Here is a 19,049-nt window from a genome sequence, read left to right on the forward strand (position 1 = left end):
AGCTCCAGCTGGCGGTAGCCGAACTAAAGACTGCCATGGAACTCCAAGTGGGGGCGGTGCAAGAAGATGTCAACCTCCTCAGACAAGACGTTCGTGCCCTGGCGGAGCGCACCGAAACTCTCGAGAAAGAACTGGGCCCCACGACGGCGGACTGCGCTACACATAAGCGCGAGCTGCATGCACTGGTGCAACGAGTGGGTAACCTCGAGAGTAGGGCAGAAGAGGCAGAAGGACGCGCTAGGAGAAATAACATTCGCATCGTTGGACTGCCGGAGGGGGCCGAGGGCAACAACCCCACGGAGTTTGTAGAAACCATGCTCCTACAAGAGATCACTGGAGGTACCCTGTCTCAAGGCTTCGCTGTAGAGAGGGCGCACAGGGCCCTAACTCGACGTCCACCACCGGGCGGTCCGCCAAGACCGGTGATTGCCAAGATCCTCAATTATCGAGACCGGGAGAGGATTCTCGAACATTTCCGCAAGGGAGGAACGATACAACGGGGAGCAGCGAGCATCACGGCCTACCCCGACTACACCCTGCAGGTACAGCGAAGCCGCATGAACTTCGGTTCGGTAAAGCGAAGGCTAAGAGAAGCGGGGCATAGATACATGCTGCTTTACCCAGCCAAACTTAAGGTTTTTTTCAACGGCAAGACGCTGTTCTTTAACACCCCGGAGGAGGCCATGGACTGGCTAGACGCACACAATTGCCCTCAGGAGCCGGATGCCCAGCCTACAGTCGGTACAGTGGGGTTCAAGTAAGGCCTCGGGCCCGGTCTAAGCTGCTGATCATGGGACTTGATTATAGTTGTTGTCTTTGGTCGCCTTAGGCATGCACATGTATATGTTTACTGATGACACAAACTGAACGCGGCGGTATATGGGAGTCCCAGAGGACCGACCTTTTTTCTCCCCCATTAGTTATTTAGTTTAGTCACTGATAGTCAGGTGACGCCCTGCTGGGCTCTCATACCGGTTCTCCGGTTGGGAAGCAGACACAGGAATGCCTGAGATCCAGGGATGGAGCTGGGCTGTTAGTTGGGTTGGGGTTTGGAGGTTGGGGTGTGCTAGTTTAGACATGAGCCGGGGGGGGAGAAGTGGATTCAACATTATGTCTGGAGGGTGGGAGTGGGCCTACTTCAGGGGAGGAGGGGAGTTGTTGTACTGCCATGGGGGACCTTAAAGTACTGACGTGGAATGTCAGGGGACTCAACAGTTACCTGAAGAGAAACAAAGTTATGTTATACCTGAAACGACAGAAAATAGACGTCGCCTTGTTGCAAGAGACGCACTTGACTAGCGCGAAGTTGGAGCTGGTGGGTAGGAAATGGAAAGGGACAGTTGTTGGCTCTTCGTACTCTGCCTATGCCAGGGGGGTACTGGTTTGGGTGGCACCACATGTCCCGTTTAAGGTAACCGGGAAAATAGTTGATCCGGACGGGAGGTTGGTGGTGGTGAGGGGGATGGTGGAGCATAGAGAAGTGTGTGTGGTAAATACGTACGCCCCCAACCACAACACAGCGTCTTTTTTCAGATCGTTGTGCCCGAAGTTGAGTGAGTGCATGGGTGGTGTGGTGATTTGGGGTGGGGATTTCAACTGTGTGCTGGATTCTAGCGTGGACAGGTCAGACAACAAAATGGCGGGGCGCAGCCCGGCCGCCAAAGCACTGCAAACGTTGGTGACAGATTTTGGCCTTGTTGATGTGTGGAGATTGAAATACCCCGACGAACGGCAATATTCACACTACTCTGCCCCGCACGACCTGCACACTAGACTAGATTACTTTTTTGTCACGCAGGAGGTTGTTGCCGAATGCGTCCAGGCGGAGTACAGGGCGAGGGTCCTGTCGGACCACTCGCCGATGCTTCTGCGATGGCAGTGTTGCCCCCCGAGGGCGCGCATACCAACGTGGCGCCTTAGGGCGGAGGCACTCAAAGATCCTGCCTTTCGGGAGGATATGCGAGATGAGATTGTGGCATATTTTGAGGTAAACAAGGGCAGCGTGCAGTCCGCCGGTACCCTATGGGAGGCGTTTAAAGTTGTAATGCGAGGGGTGGCCATATCCAAATCCAAGGGACTAATGGGAGGGGTCCTAGCTGACCTACAGGAGGCTGAGACCGAACTCGAAAGGGAGCTGGCCAGGGGTGGGGCGGACATGAGGGTGGTCCATGAACTACAACAGAAGTGCATGGTCTGCTGGGAGCGGCTCTGTAATTTGAACTACAGAAAGTACATAGAGAGACAACATTCGAGCGGAGACAAAACGGGCCGGCTCCTCGCTTGGCTCTACAAGAATGAAACCCCGAGGTCTCCGATCCGAGTCATAACCACCGAGGACGGGGCGGAGGTGGACACTCAGGAAGGTGTTAATATTGCGTTCATGGAATATTACAAGAGATTATATGAGGATGTGGAGGAGAGTGACCGGGGGGAGATAGAAGAAGTTCTGGAGGACATTGGGCTGCCCCAAGTCAGCGACGAGGAGAGAGAGGAGCTAGATGCTCCGATCACTCTGGAGGAGCTATGCGACACGGTGAGGCAACTACCCACTTGCAAGGCCCCGGGGGCGGACGGGTTTCCTAGCGAATTTTATAAGGCATACGGGGATGAGGTGCTCCCGCCTATGCTAGAAATGCTGAATGAAGCATTCGACTTGGGTCGGCTGCCTGAATCGCTCAGGGAGGCGATTATAGTGCCGCTCCCCAAGCCTAACAAACCTGCGTGTAGGTGCGGATCTTATAGGCCACTGTCGATGTTAAACCAGGACGGCAAGATACTAACGGCCGTCCTGGCGAGCAGGATGCGGAGGGTAATTGGCAAGTTGGTGCATCCCGATCAGACGGGCTACGTCCCGAACAGGAACATCACCCACAATCACAGGCGACTCCATCGGGTGGTTGAATGGGGATGCGAGGATAGCGGAGAAATGGCGGTCGCATCGTTGGATGCGATTAAGGCGTTTGACTCGGTCAAATGGCCATGGCTGTTAGCGGCTCTCAAGGGGTTTGGCCTGGGGCCTAGCTATGTCAGATGGGCTGAGATATTGTACAGCGCCCCACTGGCCAGGGTCCGCACCGGGGCAGTGGTGTCTGACCGGTGGCAACTGAGCAGGGGCACCAGGCAGGGGTGCCCCTGGTCCCCGATGCTGTACATACTGGCCTTGGAGCCACTGGCGATTTACCTCAGACAGCAATATGATCTGGTCGGGATTGATGTTGGAGGGGAGAGCCATCTCGTGTCCTTATACGCTGACGATATACTGTTGTACCTCAGACACCCTGAAGAAAATCTGGGGTATGTCCTGGAGGTAATGGACAGATATGCCAGACTGTCTGGTATTGCGGTTAATCCCCAGAAGTCAATCCTATTCCCGCTAGGGGGTTACAGAGGTGTCCAGGCAGACAGGTTGCCGGTGCTACAGATCCCGTGGGCGATTAGCTCCTTTCGATACCTCGGAATAGAGGTGCACCACTCGACAGCAGCAGAGCACAGGTACAACACCGTAGCGGCCGTAGGGAAAATCAAGAATTGCATGAAGTTCTGGGAGAAGCTACCCTTAGCGATGATGGGCCGAGGTGCTCTGCTTAAAATGGTGGTATTGCCCAGACTTCTACACTATTTTAACAACATCCCACATATGGTTCCTAAGAAGTTCTTTGTGCACTTGCACAGCATCTGCAGGGACTTCCTATGGCAAGGCACCCGCAATAGAGTTGCCCTATGGAAATTGCAAAACCCTTACGAAAAAGGCGGTATCAAGCTGCCCAATTTCGAAGCGTATTATGTAGCGGCACAGTTGCAATATGTGGCCAAGTGGCTTGCGGATGAGGTGACCCCAGAACACAGGTTGTTTGGGACGGACTGCACCCCCTTCTTTCTGCGCGAGATACCTTGGCTGGACAATACAGATATGGGGGCGCGCCCCAGAATGTTAGCCCTGGGGCGGAATGTGTGGCGACGAGCCTGTCAGATGATGGGAGACCCCCTCCCATGCACCCCGCAAATCCCGCTAGTTACATTTGCGAAGGGGGACGGGCAGTTGCGAATGAGTGTCAGAATGTATTGGGAGTCAGTGGGCCTGGTCACCCTGGGAGACATCTTACAAGAGGGGGCCATTTTGGAATTTGGGCAATTGGTGGAACAGGCTGGTCTGCACAGAGGCCAGTTTGTCACTTGGCATAGGTTGGTACAGGGGATACGTCATAGATGGCCCGAAACCACTCTGGCTGAGGAACCGGACACCACGATAGAGGTGATCTACGATGCATCGGAGGGTGGGCACGAAGTCTCGCGACTCTATGAAATGCTCATGACCAAGGTTGGCAGAGGCCTGCTACATTTGCGACTGGAATGGGAGACTGAGGTAGGGGCCGCGATGGGAGACGGGATGTGGGAGCGTGCCCTGGGGTATCATAAGAAGGTGTCACGGAACGCCCGGTTTCGACAGATCCAATTGTATGTCACACACAGGGCATACATGACCCCTATGAGGATTTCGAAATTCAAGAATGCTGGGCGCCAGGCGTGCCCCAAGTGTGACGTAGAAAATGCAGACCTGGTGCATATGTTCTGGGCGTGCCCGGTCATTGAGAATTATTGGAGGGAAGTAGCGCAGAAACTGGCGGTGGCAGGGGTCAATCTTAAGATAGACACGGCTTGGGCCTGCTTGTTGGGAGGGTATCCCAGGGCGCGTAAGCTTAAACATGTGGACAAACTCAAGGACCTGGCATATGTGCTGGCGAAACGCAGAATTGCAATGGGTTGGAAGGGGTGTCACAAACCACGGGTGGAGGTCTGGTGGAAGGATTTGCAAAGGTGGGCTGAGACGGAAACGGTGGTTTGGTATGAAGCCAGTAGGGCGGATTGCGATGAAGAAATGGGTGCCTTTCAAGCATGGAAATCCCTAATAAATGAACTTTTTGGCACATTGTCTGCCCCCACGGTATCTGTGGAAGGCGACACCCACCCACTCGGAATGAACTCTGACTAAGATGGACACACCGGCTCATGGGGGGGAGGGGGGGTTTGCAGTGTTTACACCGTTTGTAAATGTTTCATTGTTATGTTATGTTTATTTGTGAGTTTTGAAAATAAAAACATTTAAAAAAAAAAAAAAAAGAATATCAAAAGGGAAGCCCAAATGGCTCCCAACAACACTGCACAAAAGGTGCTATTTGCTGCAAAAGTAAATTATAGATGCCTTAGAAAATATGGAGGAAAGCATGACGCCATAAAATAAAGGACAAATAGAATGAATAAAAGGTTCCCATGGTCTGAGCAAAAGAATGAATGAGTGCAAAAAAGGCTTGCACTCATTCAGGAGAACAGAAAAAGGTGCTTGGGTTCCCACAATTGAGGTTCTGCTCAGGCCCTGCTCCCTTCCTCACCTACTGGCTGTGTTCTGTAACCAGCACCTTGATGCCTATGGGTTTAGTACACTTCTACAAATGTAAAAATAAATAAAATTGTAGGTGCAGCAGTAACACAGGACACTGACATGAACAAAGATAACGTGGGGCAGAGCAGGGTGGGGAGCGAGCTGACATGCAGCTTGCATCAGGGTTCAGAAAGCTCATAAAGGGGTGGCTAAACAGGGGCAGAGTAACAAAGAGAGATAGTCTTATAAAGTGCTATTGTTAGGGGTAGGGTGAGGCGGACTATTTGTGATACACCCATGGAATGGGCGGACGATGCATGGACCTTGGCAGTGGGGATGGAGGGTGGTGGATAACGTTTCATCGGTGAGAGGGGCGGTACTGAGGAACCCCTTGATACATTTCTCAAAAATGAATACACTATTTTGTAATCAATGGAAAAAGAGGCATTTCTTTAACATCAATGGCAAATTCCTCAAAATGCACAGCTTAAAAATCAGGGAACTCTGTGCGGAAGTAGGAGCAGCAAAATAGTTTGTGAAAGTGACATGGCACCAAATGAATAGGTGCACTAGCATGCACCTTACAGGTGTCCCGACGAGACTCTTCACATTATACAAAAACACTGAAAAAAGTGCACGTTGCATTTATAGGTACATGGGTGCAAGGAGGAGAGTGCAAAGTTTAAAAAGCTGATGTGATAAGGGGTGCCGAATGAGAAGGGGAAACAGACCAAGAGAGGAAGCAATTGATAGAGCTGCCATTGATAATGAGCAAGAGGAAATATGGGCGAGAATGTGTCAAGAGTGAGAGGGTAAGAATTAAAGAGTGTGAGAGGGAATAGGGAGAGGGAGCAATGCAGATGGAGGAATAGAGGGGGTGAGTGGGGTAAAGTGTGTGGGGAAATCAAAGGTGTAGGGCGGGTGGAGCCAGAGACAGGGAGTACGGTGCATGGTGCGGGTAAAGAGAGAAGTGGTAGAGTTGAGTAGATAAAAATGGGTAGGATGGGTGGTGGTGTAACGAGATGTGTTGCTCTTGGGCTCTGTCGCTTCCCCAAGCTATGTCACGCTCTATAAATACTCTAATACAGTCCATCAACCATTGGAATGCCCACAAGTCTTTATGCCCTGAAGGATGTCCTAGCCATAACAGTTTAAAGACAGGGGGCACACAGATTCTGCTAGTGGAGGAGGCCAATAGTTTAATGAGTGGCGGGCAAAGGGTCAGCGTGTGCTCTGCCTAGGCACCTAGGTTTTGTGCATGTGTGAGAATACCGTCGATTGCAGGCTGGTTTGTAATTTTGTCAACCGCAGTGGTGATATGCTCTGTCTGACAAACCAATGTCCACAAGTTTAAATTATCCAGATTACTGCAACTGACACAGACGAAGGGCTGGCTTTAGGGGCAGCAGAGCCCTGGGCAAATTGGCCCCCCACCCCCTTCACCTGCGCGCCCCTGGTCAACAGGGGGCATGGCCAGGAAGTGTCACTTTTCTTTTTTTTTTTTTTTTTTTTTAAACCTCCTCGCTTCGGCGAGGAGATATTCTATGAATAGGACGCATCAGCACGCTATTGTTCCTAAATGCGCTCTGCTGCCGCGGGCGCATTGACTAACAATGAGGTGCCTGCCACACCTTCTGCCACTATGCCAACACGGGGGAGCCCTTGAAAGACTCCCCCGAGTTGGCGTGGTGGGGGGGGCTAATGGTGCCTTTTGTCGCGGCGGAGGTGCGCATTTGGTGACAATGTGGTGCTGAGCACTCGATTGTCATTGAATGCGCCTGTCTGCTGCGCCTTCTCCCGCTACGCCAGCTCAGGGAAGCCCTTGAAAGACCGCACCCGAACTGGCGTGGTGGAGCTAATGGCACCCTGCTGGCCGTGGCACCCCAGGCGTTCGCCCGGTTCGCCCCTCCCCTAACGCCGGGCCTGCACAGATGCGAATATGCACAGGTTGGGCGGGTTGCTGAACTTGTAGCCTCCTCAGACCAGGAAATGGCCAGCACATTCTATCTTGGCCAACAAGGACAGCTGTAAATGCCCGACAAGCGTGGCCAGTCTGTGTAAGGTTCAGGCAGGACAGCATTTCAGCAAGCCTTTCTCCCTTTCACCAAAGAACGCCCGTCATGCTCACCACACCCACTTTTATTACATTATACCCCAGTTTGTTCACCTATCACCAACATAAATATGGCCGCTTCTTACGTTCGGTCCTCGATGAAGCGACTGCCTGCGTTGGAATGTCGTCCCTGGACCCCTTCCAGAGGGTTCCAACTCCAGCAGCACAGACAGGCTGCAGTGTACACAGTCATTGTGTGAGCTCTTTCCCCTCGCCCTGTGTGGCACAAGCTGCTGGAAGAAGCGTGCAGTGGCCTTAAGTCAAGAGCCCTTTCTCCACACACCAGCACATCAAATGTGCAGGCTGTGCCTTGAAAGACGAGTTGCTGCGCAAAGCATCCGCCGGGGCAGCACGCTATCTGCCCTCTTGTTGCACAGGCTTTACAAGCTCAGAGCGCCACTCTCAGAAGCTCTGCTTCGTTTCTATCACGGTGCTGCCACATCCCAAGTGCGCGCAGCACAAGCACAGGCTCAGCTCTTTACATGACCCTCGCAGGAAAGCCTGCGCAGCTTCAATTTGTACACCGAGCACATGGCTTTAAAAGGAAAATATGCCAGCCGTTTGGAATAACTGCCAGCTTGCTCTCGGCAGCCAGAATCGTTTCTAATGCAGTTCTCGCCTCCCTTGCACGCTACCGAGGCTGCAACGTCAGACAGACAGTCTTCGTGCTCCAGGACATTGAGTAATAGCCACTGGCCGGCCTGCCTAGTTCATTTTAATGTAAATCAGCCGCTTCACTTATAAAGGAGCTCTCATATGGGTGCTGGGAACTGTTGGCAGCACACCACCAATGACAACAAGATTGCTATGAGGGTGCTATTTATTTATTTATTCACATTTGTTTAGCGCACAGGCAGCCCAGAGGGCATTGTGGCGCTTGTTACAGATATGAAAATGACTTGTTGTACATACAGTGAAGTCATTACTTAGTTGCAAGAGAAGAATAGTAGTTACAGGAGAGGAGGAGAAGAGAGTTATGTTTCCCACAATGTCATAGTCGGACAACAGCCAAGTTATGCAAGGTAAAATGCTTCCAAAATATGTCATGTTAACCTTAAAACGATATACTCCCCTTCCACTACCCCGAGCTTCGTTAGAGGAAGTGAAAACAGATCACTCCGCAGCATTGAAAGTCACCCAGACACTTGACATCTAGCGGTATTCCTGATTGGGACAAACAAGCCACTATTGGATTACATCCGCGTACTGCATTGGGAATTGTAGACCACAGCATTTCCAGTTGTCATGCCAACCACAAATACTGCTTCTTGGAATCCCTTTCTTCGTAGCAATGTTTTGGCGATATTTGGTTGCCACCAAAAAGCGACTAAACCAAAATGATGCGTGAAATATTTTCTGGCGTGGTTAGGGGTCCAGTGTTACCAGGAGACATACTTGGAAACGTTTCCCCCAGAAAAAAACACACTGAAAGCAATGTTTGCTGCCACTTTGCCAGACTTGGCCATCAGTGTCACGTAGTCGTAGAAATATGGATCATTTAGAGTTGTGTAAAAAAAAAAACGATATAAGCACCTTAATAGTTAAGGGTATTTTTCAAACTTTGTTTATGGGATCTATTCATGAAGTTAGTGGATACACATAAGACTGGATTAAAATAAAAGAGAAAACTGCTCACCTTGCTTCCTTCTTGAGGCCTTTGCATAATTGCGGACAGACTGGCGTAGAACACTGCGGTTACCTGTATGATAAGGGAGAAAGTGTCATCACATACAGTAGCCATCCAAAACCGATTTAAGAAGGTTTTAACATTATTAACTAATCAAGGAGATTCCCTAAATTCAAGGAGACTCAGGCTATCTGAATGCGACAAATATGGAACTACAGCCAAAGCCAAGCATTCATGAAAGCCATAGATGATATGACTCTGATTAACTGTCAATGTTACCACACTGCAAGCAATCCGGTTCTAATCAGAGTACCACAGCTAATAAAGGGGCATATGGGTACGGGTAGTAACAGAAAGAAAGAAAACACATGGAATCTCTTCACCAATCAGGTACACCATTTCACAAATAGGTAAAAAAATATGATTTCAAGTACATTGATGGATCAAGCTTTTTAATCGATGGTCAAGTCCCCAGCCGGACCTCACTGATGGCTGGTGAAGTCACTAGGGGACCATGTGCCGCTACAAGCGACATGATGCTGGGCACCAGAGTTGCATGGGGAGGACGAGCAGCCGATCCCTACTCTAAGTTTAGGTAACGCTGTTGTATAGGCATTGTAAGGCGAGCTTGAGATTCATAGCTTTCTTGGTCTGGGTGGGTCTCTATAGCAACATACCTCAGTCCAATGGAGCATAAAGTGTAGGAACTACAAAATGAACGGATGAGGTTCTTGAACCTCAGCTATGAATCTGAAGCTCCCCTTACAATGCCTCCACAACATAGTTACCTAAACCCAGAGTAAGAATGCAAGGCAGAGCCAAGGTAAACACGAGCCAATTCCAAGTCCCATATCAGGGCCATAAACAATACCGAGTAGCAAAGCCCAACAGCCAGTCCTCATCCCAACTTAGACATCTTAATTCCCTTATAAAACAGAGAGGCTGGCAAGTGAGGCTACCGCCCTATAAAAGGCAGGGCCTAATTGAGAGGGTCTTTGGAAGTTAAGAAGAGTTCATTAGCAGCTGGCTGGAGAAGTGAATAGAGGGACTGAGAAGGAAACTGGAGGAGAGTGCCTGGAGTCTAGTGAGACCAGGAGGAGAGGCCCGGAAGGCTCTGGTAAAAAGTAGCAGCTTGGAGGAATTGAGAAGGAGTGAGATATCTTGAGGAGGGGTTGGTAAAGATCAGGAGGTTGTTGCAAAATATCATGAGAGGACTGGTGGAGAAAATTAGGAGGGTGGCAGAGAAGAGCAGGAGGATGTTGGAGGAAGTGAGGTGGAGGGGAAGGTGGCCTCTTGTGGAGAGGGCCCATTAAAGTGAAGGAGGTAGTAGTAGGAGAGCGAGATTAGGAGGGGGTGGTAGAAGAGCCACTGAAGGCCCAATCGGCCTGGCTCCAAATCTCCACCCTTTGCAAAATCAAACACTTCACCCGTCATAGTCTTGTAGCGCAGGACCTTTTCATCTTGCACTCAATGGTAAAAATGCCCTTTTGACAGGGCCCCCAGCTGCTCCCTGGCTTCCCTAAAAACAGTCCACTATGCCGTAGCATGTCTTATTACGGGCGTGCAGAAATAGGACCGAATCACCCCCATCCTACGCAAACTACTTTGGCTTCCTCTCCAGGCTAGGATAATGTTTATGAGGGCATGTATCCTCTACAAAGCAGTCACAATTAGCACACCAGCGTACCTGGCCCCCAAGCTCCACATATCTGATGGTGCACGCTACTTGCACAGCAAACTGACCCACCCACTTGACTCACCACTCGTCCGCAAAGAGGACCCGGAAACAATTCTTCTCTTGTGAAGCACCCACTCTCTGGAACTACAATCCAGGTATCAGCTCAGAATGCCCCCAAATTCCCCAGTTTTGAAAATCTCTGAAAACCTGGCTTTTTCAACACTTGACCAAGGACTAATTCCAAAGGATGCACAGAATAACGCACACGCTGCAACTCCTTGTACTGTGCCAGTTAAAGGATTCTAGCCCAAACACTGGCTACCCAAACTCTGCACAGCGCTCTACTGTTTTCAAGCCATGTCTGCACTTTAAACAATAAAATAAAAAAATATAAGAGTCAGCAGGAGGGAGTAGCAGACATGTGTGAGGCGAAGATAAGAGAACCCCAGGAGGAAGCAGTTACACATATTATGAAAGGTGCAGTGGCCTAAATTGGATCTAGTCGTGTTAGAGGTAGGAAGAGGAACAAGCAAGAGGCATGACATAAAGGAGCGAGAATAAAATAGGAGTAGGGTGCTGACAGAGAGGGGAGAGGGCAGGATCACCCCATAGAGAAGTGTTAAGACCCCCTTGGCCAACCCCATGGTCCAGGTAGTGGAACAAACTAGCTCCCTCCAGTGCTCGCTCAACCAGAGGCCCGACCTCCACCTCCTGGCAGAGATCCAGCAGTGACTTGAGAACGTTACTGCTAAAACAAAGGTTTTGTAAACCCCTTTGAACCAGGAACTCCGAACCAGTCTCTAAGCGAGGAAACGGGATTTGAACCTGTGTTGCTCTGTGTTGTTTAGCTTCTAAGACAAATACAATGCCCCTAAGCTATACTAAGGAGTAGGGACGCCGAGAACTGCAAGAAACAAAGAGTGGTTTCTCCTTTAAACCTTGAGATTGTAAGCTCCCTAGATATTGTGTTGATTTGTTGGGGAAGACCAAACACAGAACTTACTGAGAACTGGGAGAATCCTTCGCATGAACACTTTACTTCCCTGATAGTCTTTCTTTTGTGAAATTGTGCTAAAGTAATACACCAGCCTGGAGAAATTCCAGCCTTACCACCTTCTGTTTAATTAAGAAACTCCCAGATTTATATATTGGATGAAACTTGTACTGTTTGGCAACATAACATTGGTACAATGTATTCCCTTGTCTGTCCTCTTTGACGATCAATGTCAGCCACATGTCATGTGGTGTCAGAAGTGGGAGTCACATACCTAAAAATGCTAGGCTGGCCAGCACCACATAGCATCCAAGTTAGTTTGGGAAATACTAGCCCTGGGGTACAACTTGAAAAGGGAAAGAAGCCTAAAAAGCCTTCTTAAGACCCTCCCGCCCACTCTCCAAGAGCCATTGCCCCCCTATCGCAGGGTCCCCTTATGATAACCAATCATCAGAAGTGAGGAAAACACAAGACCATTGGAACAAATCCTGGAAACAAAACGAAAAGACTCACTGGATTCAAGGAACTAAGCTACAGCTGCCTGACTTCAAAGCAAGGATGCCCATCACACTCTCCCTCACAAGGTACACCTATGAAATTATTTCAGTCTATAATTATAACATACTAGCCAGAAACACTTGTGTATAGGTGCATTATAAATGCCATATCATATCAGAGCAAAGCCCTGTTAGAGACTGATGTGCATGTGGACATGCCATCTGCCTACTGAGACATCCTGCCACCAACACCATCCAAGTCCAGAACTCATCTCACAATGACTTGTGAGATGGTCCTTGAACATCGTGGCCTTCTGAATTATTCAAACAAGACCCTCCACATACATCAGGTGGAGGTTGATGGTTGCTTTATCTGTGATCATCTTTGGTTCATAGTGGAAGCCCAATAACCCAACGAATCCAGGACCACCGAAGGCAATAATCCCAGTTTCCAGAAGCAGAACAACTGGAATGATACCAATGCGATGCCCGGAGATAGGCTGTCAGCAGCACCCACACCATCCGACCTGCGAAGTGCAAAAATATTCTTCTTCCAACTAGGTACGCTAGCTAAGCTTTATTCTGACATGTGTGGCTACCTAAATTGCAGTAGATGGCATCCCCTGAAGGGCTGGGTATCTCCTGGCAGTGAGGGAAGTCCCAGAGAGTTCATACTTTAGACACAAGACAGTGCTACGATTCATACGCCTGAAGTCATGGAACATCGTATCGCCAGCCTCCTCTATGGGCGATTCAAATTTTACTTAATGGATTACGGTATCATCTAGGACACCTTAAGGATTAAACCACAGTCATTCGTAGTTTCAGCCAAGGAAGGAGACACCATCAGATCCTAATCCAGTGCGGCATCTCGGACACCTGCTCCGCAAGCCACCGTGAAGCCTAGTCTGCTGGGGAAGCTTTAAAGTGCAACACCTTTTTGTGGGATGAAAGTCCAAAAGAAGCCTTGTCAATGGAGAAACCCCCTTGGGAAAATGGCCAAAACCGCTTACAGAAAATCTGTGAATTGGTCGTAAAACACGAGACTGCCTCTGTGAGGACACTTACCCAGAAAATAGGCGAAAATAACAGACATCGGAGAAGACCCAAGATGAAAATCTCCCTAAGAATGTCCAAGCAAAGGACACACCTAGATTTGGGCAGAATAAGGGAAGGGGTCCCAGAATTCCGGGTGTAGTAATTCCAAATCCCAAGGGGGGCATCGGGACGTGCGTCCAGTGGACAATGAAAACCCATCCATTGGAGAACTTGAAGGAAGTGGGGAAGAATGTGCCAAAGTCTCTGCCTGACCTCATTGTTGGAGTCGCCCCTGGGGCAGGGTGTCGCCACAAGTGTTATGATGCTAGGCCAGTGAGATATAATGCAGAGGATTCCCTGGCTAGTCCCACAATGCCACACAGAGCGTCTTCACGATGCAAAGATACATGTGCCTGTCGCTTTGAGAGAATAAAGAAGCAATGACCCCACAGAGGAAGCATCACCTGCAGGCTTGGCACCCTTCATGCTGTGGCAGGCATTGCTACTAAATCTATACAGAAAGACAGGCACTTGAGCAAGGACAGGAAATATAATAGGCAGTAAAAGGCCTAACTCAGGCCTTCCGCTCTCATACAGTTAATAACGGATAGGCTAAGGGAGACCACTGTGAGGGCACGACCAGAGTGTGACTACCAGCAAGAGGACCAGCCAAGAAGAGGGACAAGCCAGTCCCAAGTCCACCCTCAGGATGGGAAGATCCTCCAGTGGGCAGCCCACAAGACAATCCCTATACCAGAGACCCAAGGAAGAGAAAGGAATTACAATCTCCCAGATGGTGGATGCAGTTCTTGAAGTTTAATTCCAGGAGACCATAGAGTCCCACCCAGACCCAGTCCCAATGGCCAGCAACAGATCCTGGAATAGGAGATTGATGGAACAAACCCAAAATAGAATCATGCGTATTTGTTAACTGTGCAGTCACGCACCATTTATTTTCTGTGTCCTGTTCTCTCCTGCCACGGCTCTGTAGGTCAGCCAGATCAGCTGCATGTCGTTGGCGAGTAGTGTAGCGTTTGGTGCTGCAACCCCCTTTTTGGCTTGACTTCCATGTATATTCTTTTTTTAAATTTGGGAGCTTTCTGCGCTGTCGTGTTACTGGATGCCCTCCCCACCAACTTCCTGGTTTAATTTAATTTTCACCACAGCTGTATTTTCTGAATCTGGGTGCATTTTCCCACTACTTTGAGTTGTGAACTCGAGTGCATTTTTTCGCACTGCTAAGTATCTGGGATCGGGGTGCATTTTCCCACTACTGTTAGTCTTGAATCTAGGTGCATTCTCCCACTGCTGTACGCTTTGAATCTGTGTGCGTTTTCCAACTGCTGTGCGTTTTGAATCTGGGTGCATTCATCCCGCTGCTGCGAGTTTGGATCTGGGTGCTTTTTGCCCACTGCTGTGTATTCTAATAACGCTCAAAATGCTCGTTTTGATGGATTGTTGGGGGGTAAAAAAAAAGAAAGTGGTGCACCGAGCTAGATTTTTGAGGATAGGGAATGTGTTACACATGGCTTGATTGCTGCGGGCAGGAAATGCATTACACTTAAATGGATTGTCAGAGAAATGAGTGTTTGTGAGGGATAGGAATTGGGATACATCTAGATATCTAAGGTAGGAAAAGAGTCAAACCTGTCTGTCAGAGACAAGCAATGTGCTACACTTAAATGAATTGCTAGAGGAAACGTTACCCTTGAAGAATTATGAATTCTAGCACATGCTCGCATTATAAAGAAACAGTGTAATGACTGTGGTCAGTCCATAGCGCAGCAGGGTGGTACCCAGAAGAATCTAGAAGGGTGTCTTTCTTCCAGACAACACACGGACAAAAATAAGCTCCATTGGTGCACTTGGTACGTATATACGCACCACTTTAGTGGACATCGGCCGCAGGCACGGCTATCCATCCACTCACAGTAGTATACAGCTACGGTCTATGACAAAATTCGGGCTAGCTGAACACTTAATGTTTGTAAGCCTATTAACACCAGACTATGGCTCAACAGCCCTGACATCAGCATGCAGCTTAGACCTATGACAATTTCGGGCATGCTGGACACATAGCTAGCACTCCTGCCATCTCCTGACTGCTCCCAGCACCCGTCCAAATGCCTGATGCTCGTGGGTGGCTTCCACCGGAGCCTGGCCAGCTTTGCTAAGCCTTGTTGTGGCCAAATGCACACACGCATTCTAAATCCTACTCTGTGATCTCTAACACTCTCGACTTCGGTACACCCAGGGCGTTCTGACTACCAGCGTTTTGAGGCTAAAATGGTTAAAGGCGCTATACAAATGACAACTACAATACAATAAATATCAAGTCAACAGATATATGACCCACAATTTCAGGGGGAGTAATAAAGCCCTATATACCCAATGGCTGTTTTGCGCCACCGACACCTGCTAAGAGACAACTTGGAAGGTCACATAGGGCTGCATCCCATAATGTTGCCTTTATTTCTAGAATGCTGAGCCACCTATAGTGTGTCAGCAAGAAATTTCCCAAGAAAGCCGACTTTAGAAGCCAACTGACCTGGTTTATGCTTTGTATGCTGCTACATGTAGTTTTGCGTTTTTTTTTCTCCAATTATTGTTTAAAGATTAACACCATGTAGATCCAAAGTGTATTGCGCTATGGCGTTACGATTTGCATTATGAAATCTGTAGGGCCATACTTATAACGAACCTCAAGTCCCAGCATGCAAGAGCAAAGGTCAGGCGTGGAAAATATTCCATGCAGCTCGTTAGCAGCTATGAAACAATGCTAAAAGAGGGTGCAACTTGCAAATAACATGGCACAGCTTGGCAATTGTAGATAACAGTCTGTCTGTTTTTTCCAATTGGTTTCAAATACTCTGAAACAAGAATATCACTCCAGCCTCCACATTGCTGTTGCTGCCCTAGCTAATAGACCTTTCCCTGGCTATAATCTCCCTTTTATTATCCTAATGCTATGCTATCCTAGTTCAGGTGCATTTCCACCTCCCAATGTCAAGCTGCTCCCAGTCCCTTTTCTATGTCAATGCCGGTGCTGGCTGTGCTTCTAGAATCTCTACGCTGCTGCTCGAACACTCACCTCTTTCCATTTCAGCTGACGGGTAGGAAGCTGCACCTACGAGTGGATAGCGTACCCCAAAACTCCTCAAGGGGCACCTACGGCTGCCCTGGACGTAAGCCGCCAGCAGCACGTTTCGGGCTAGCAGCATCTTTGCAGTCCCTGAAACGCGGACACGCGCGAAGCCCTGTTACAGCTACACAGCGGCTGTCATGTTTGGTATGGGCAAACATCGGAAGTGCCCAGTTACCCACACCCAACATGGCCGCCTACGACGTTTCCGTCTAGCAGCCAGGGTGTCCTGGCAATAGACACACCCTCAGAGTTGCTACACCTAACATGGCGGCCTTCCTTAGCTCCACCCTTTCCTTCCAGCCCACTCATTTCTGTTGAAATATTTGTATTGATATTAACTGACTAGGTATTGATGCTAGACAACTGGCAACCTCGTCCTGAAGTTGAATCGGTGATGCATATGTATTTTTAAAGTACACATTTATTTGTTTTAGTAATGGACTGTGTATATCCACAGTATGAACAGTAGATACTGTAGCCATGTGCCAAAACGTATTCAGCCCTGTTTTGGCTTGGAATTCTGGGATTTTTAGTTTTCCTAAATTTTAACTGGGAAGTTAAGTTAAAGATACTCACAGCTCTCAACCATTTATGTCGCAAAGGCGGGTGAAAACACCCGATTTTATTTTTGGCGGGTGAGCGGCCCATTGAAACGAATGGGCGTGAAGGTGGCTTGGCGGGTGAGTCAGCTGTTTACAAGGCAGGTGACACCCGCCAAAAGCGTGTGAGTTGAGAGCTATGGGTACTTGTATAGCGCACCGTCACCAACGGAATTGGTCCCAAGGCGCTCGGAAAATAAACAAAAAAGCTACAAGCCCCAGAATCCAAAGGGGGAAAAGCCAGGCCTGGCTCATGGCCTTCTCAACCATGGCCACAGGAAACTTGGGAGCTCTGCAAAATCATACTAAGCTGTAATGCATATATAACGTCATGACAGAATATGTAAACAGGAAGATTGTTGCAGGAACAAATTCAATTGCAATAATGGAGGGAGTGTTAGTGAAAACAAAAGATAAGAAGTGGTGGTCCGAGGGTTGGAGATATTATAACTATTGTTTAATTCACATAGGGTTATGTAGCTTAGATATAAAATTACCTTTGTGTCCCTCTTCCTTGTCCCACTACTTATTTCAGCCATCACAGGAACCCTGCCAATCTAATCAAGTTTTCAGTCTCTCCTGCTAGGAGGTATTAAACCTCCTTTCCCCCATAATTCTTAAGGACTCCAGGTCCGCTCCAGACAGAGAGCATTGAGAAGACTGTGGTGCAGAGGTGTTGCTAAGTCTTGATATTTATATTTTATTTCTATTGCGCTCGTACACAAGTGTTTCAGAGCGCGACAAGGCAAGGGAGGGGAACAGGGGAGAACTAGAATCTTACTAGGCCCAATGTCATTGAGAACGTGAAAGTGCATGGGAGAGGTGGAGGGGAAAAGTGCATAGGAGAGGGGGAGGGGAAAAGTACATGGAAGCAAAGAAGTGGAAAGTACGGCGCAAAGGAGAAACAGATAAATAATACTAAATAAATAATAAAGGCAACAAACAGTGGTAGTGCAGCCAGCAAGTGGCAAGTGCTGGGTTTAAGGCAGCAGACAGGGTAGGTCTGATAAGTGCAGGAAGAAAAAGGGGGGGTGGGGCTGTATGGGTACAGATACAGACCACAGTTCAAGGGGTGGGCCAGAGGCAGTGTGGGAGGGCGGCAGGGTGAGCAGGTACTTGGGCCCAGAGGAAAGAGGGTGTCCAGGTGCACGGTGCCAAGAGAGAACAGATCAACAGGGGAGAGGGAGAGCAAAGGCAGAAGCAAAGAGGAAGGTCTTGAGGTGCTTCCAGAACCAGCGATGATTCTCCTCAACTTTTAGAGTGGCAGGGAGACTGTTCCAGACGGAGGCCCCGGCTGAAGACAGAGATATACCCCCAGCTTGTTTCTTTGAAAATATTTGGGGCTATGCTAATGTCTTGACTGTCAGTACCCGGGGCTAGTTAGCCTTTTGGTTGTAGCCCCTGAGCTTCTATCTGTGCTACAACCAAAAGACCTGGGGCTATAGCCACCTCAGGCCCCCCAGAAACGTCTCTGTGGGTCATGTGACCATGTCCTACAACTCAGATACTTTGCCCAGCACCATTTTCCACACTTTTCAGGCAGCTTCTTAAGGACTCTAGGCCAACTCCAGGCAGACCGTATTGAGGAAGCTACTGTCACATGACCAGGACTTGCAACTCAGTTGCTTTGTCGACCACAATTCTTCACACCTTCCAGGCAGCTACTTAAGGACTCTAGGCCTGCTCCAGGCAGACTATACACAAGGCACATTGGAGATCCCCTATTTCCTGTTAATTGTGGAGGAACGCCTCTAAACGCTTACACCAGAAAAAATACAACCCGCTAGGGAGAAAGGCCAAAGAAATCCTTGCAAAGATAACACGTTTTATTTCTACAAAAATAGGTGCGCCAGCAAAGAACTCTGCTGCCATGGAACGTTCTGTTGAGAAAAGGTACAAGCAGAAGCTTAAGAGGGGACACAGCGTCATAGAACACGTCATTACATACAGTGGGGACCCGCGTGGCTGGTTGGTGCGACCC

At 49.0% G+C, this 19,049-nt stretch overlaps 1 protein-coding gene across 1 annotated transcript in view; it reads right to left on the reverse strand.

Annotated features, from left to right (window-relative positions):
• Positions 1–16,702, reverse strand: part of MRPS15 (mitochondrial ribosomal protein S15) — a 213,445-nt gene extending 196,743 nt beyond the window's left edge. Inside the window, exons 1-2 of the mRNA XM_069622634.1 lie at positions 16,416–16,702; positions 9,127–9,189 (exon numbers count right to left, since the gene is read on the reverse strand). Of these exons, the coding sequence (XP_069478735.1) occupies positions 9,127–9,189; positions 16,416–16,545 (193 nt within the window). The 5' untranslated portion in view covers positions 16,546–16,702. The remainder of the gene's footprint in view (positions 1–9,126; positions 9,190–16,415) is intronic.
• Between the last annotated feature and the right edge of the window lie 2,347 nt (positions 16,703–19,049).

The sequence above is a fragment of the Ambystoma mexicanum genome, chromosome 11, assembly GCF_040938575.1.
Source record: "Ambystoma mexicanum isolate Mex_15411 chromosome 11, UKY_AmexF1_1, whole genome shotgun sequence".
Taxonomy (NCBI): Eukaryota; Metazoa; Chordata; class Amphibia; order Caudata; family Ambystomatidae; genus Ambystoma; species Ambystoma mexicanum.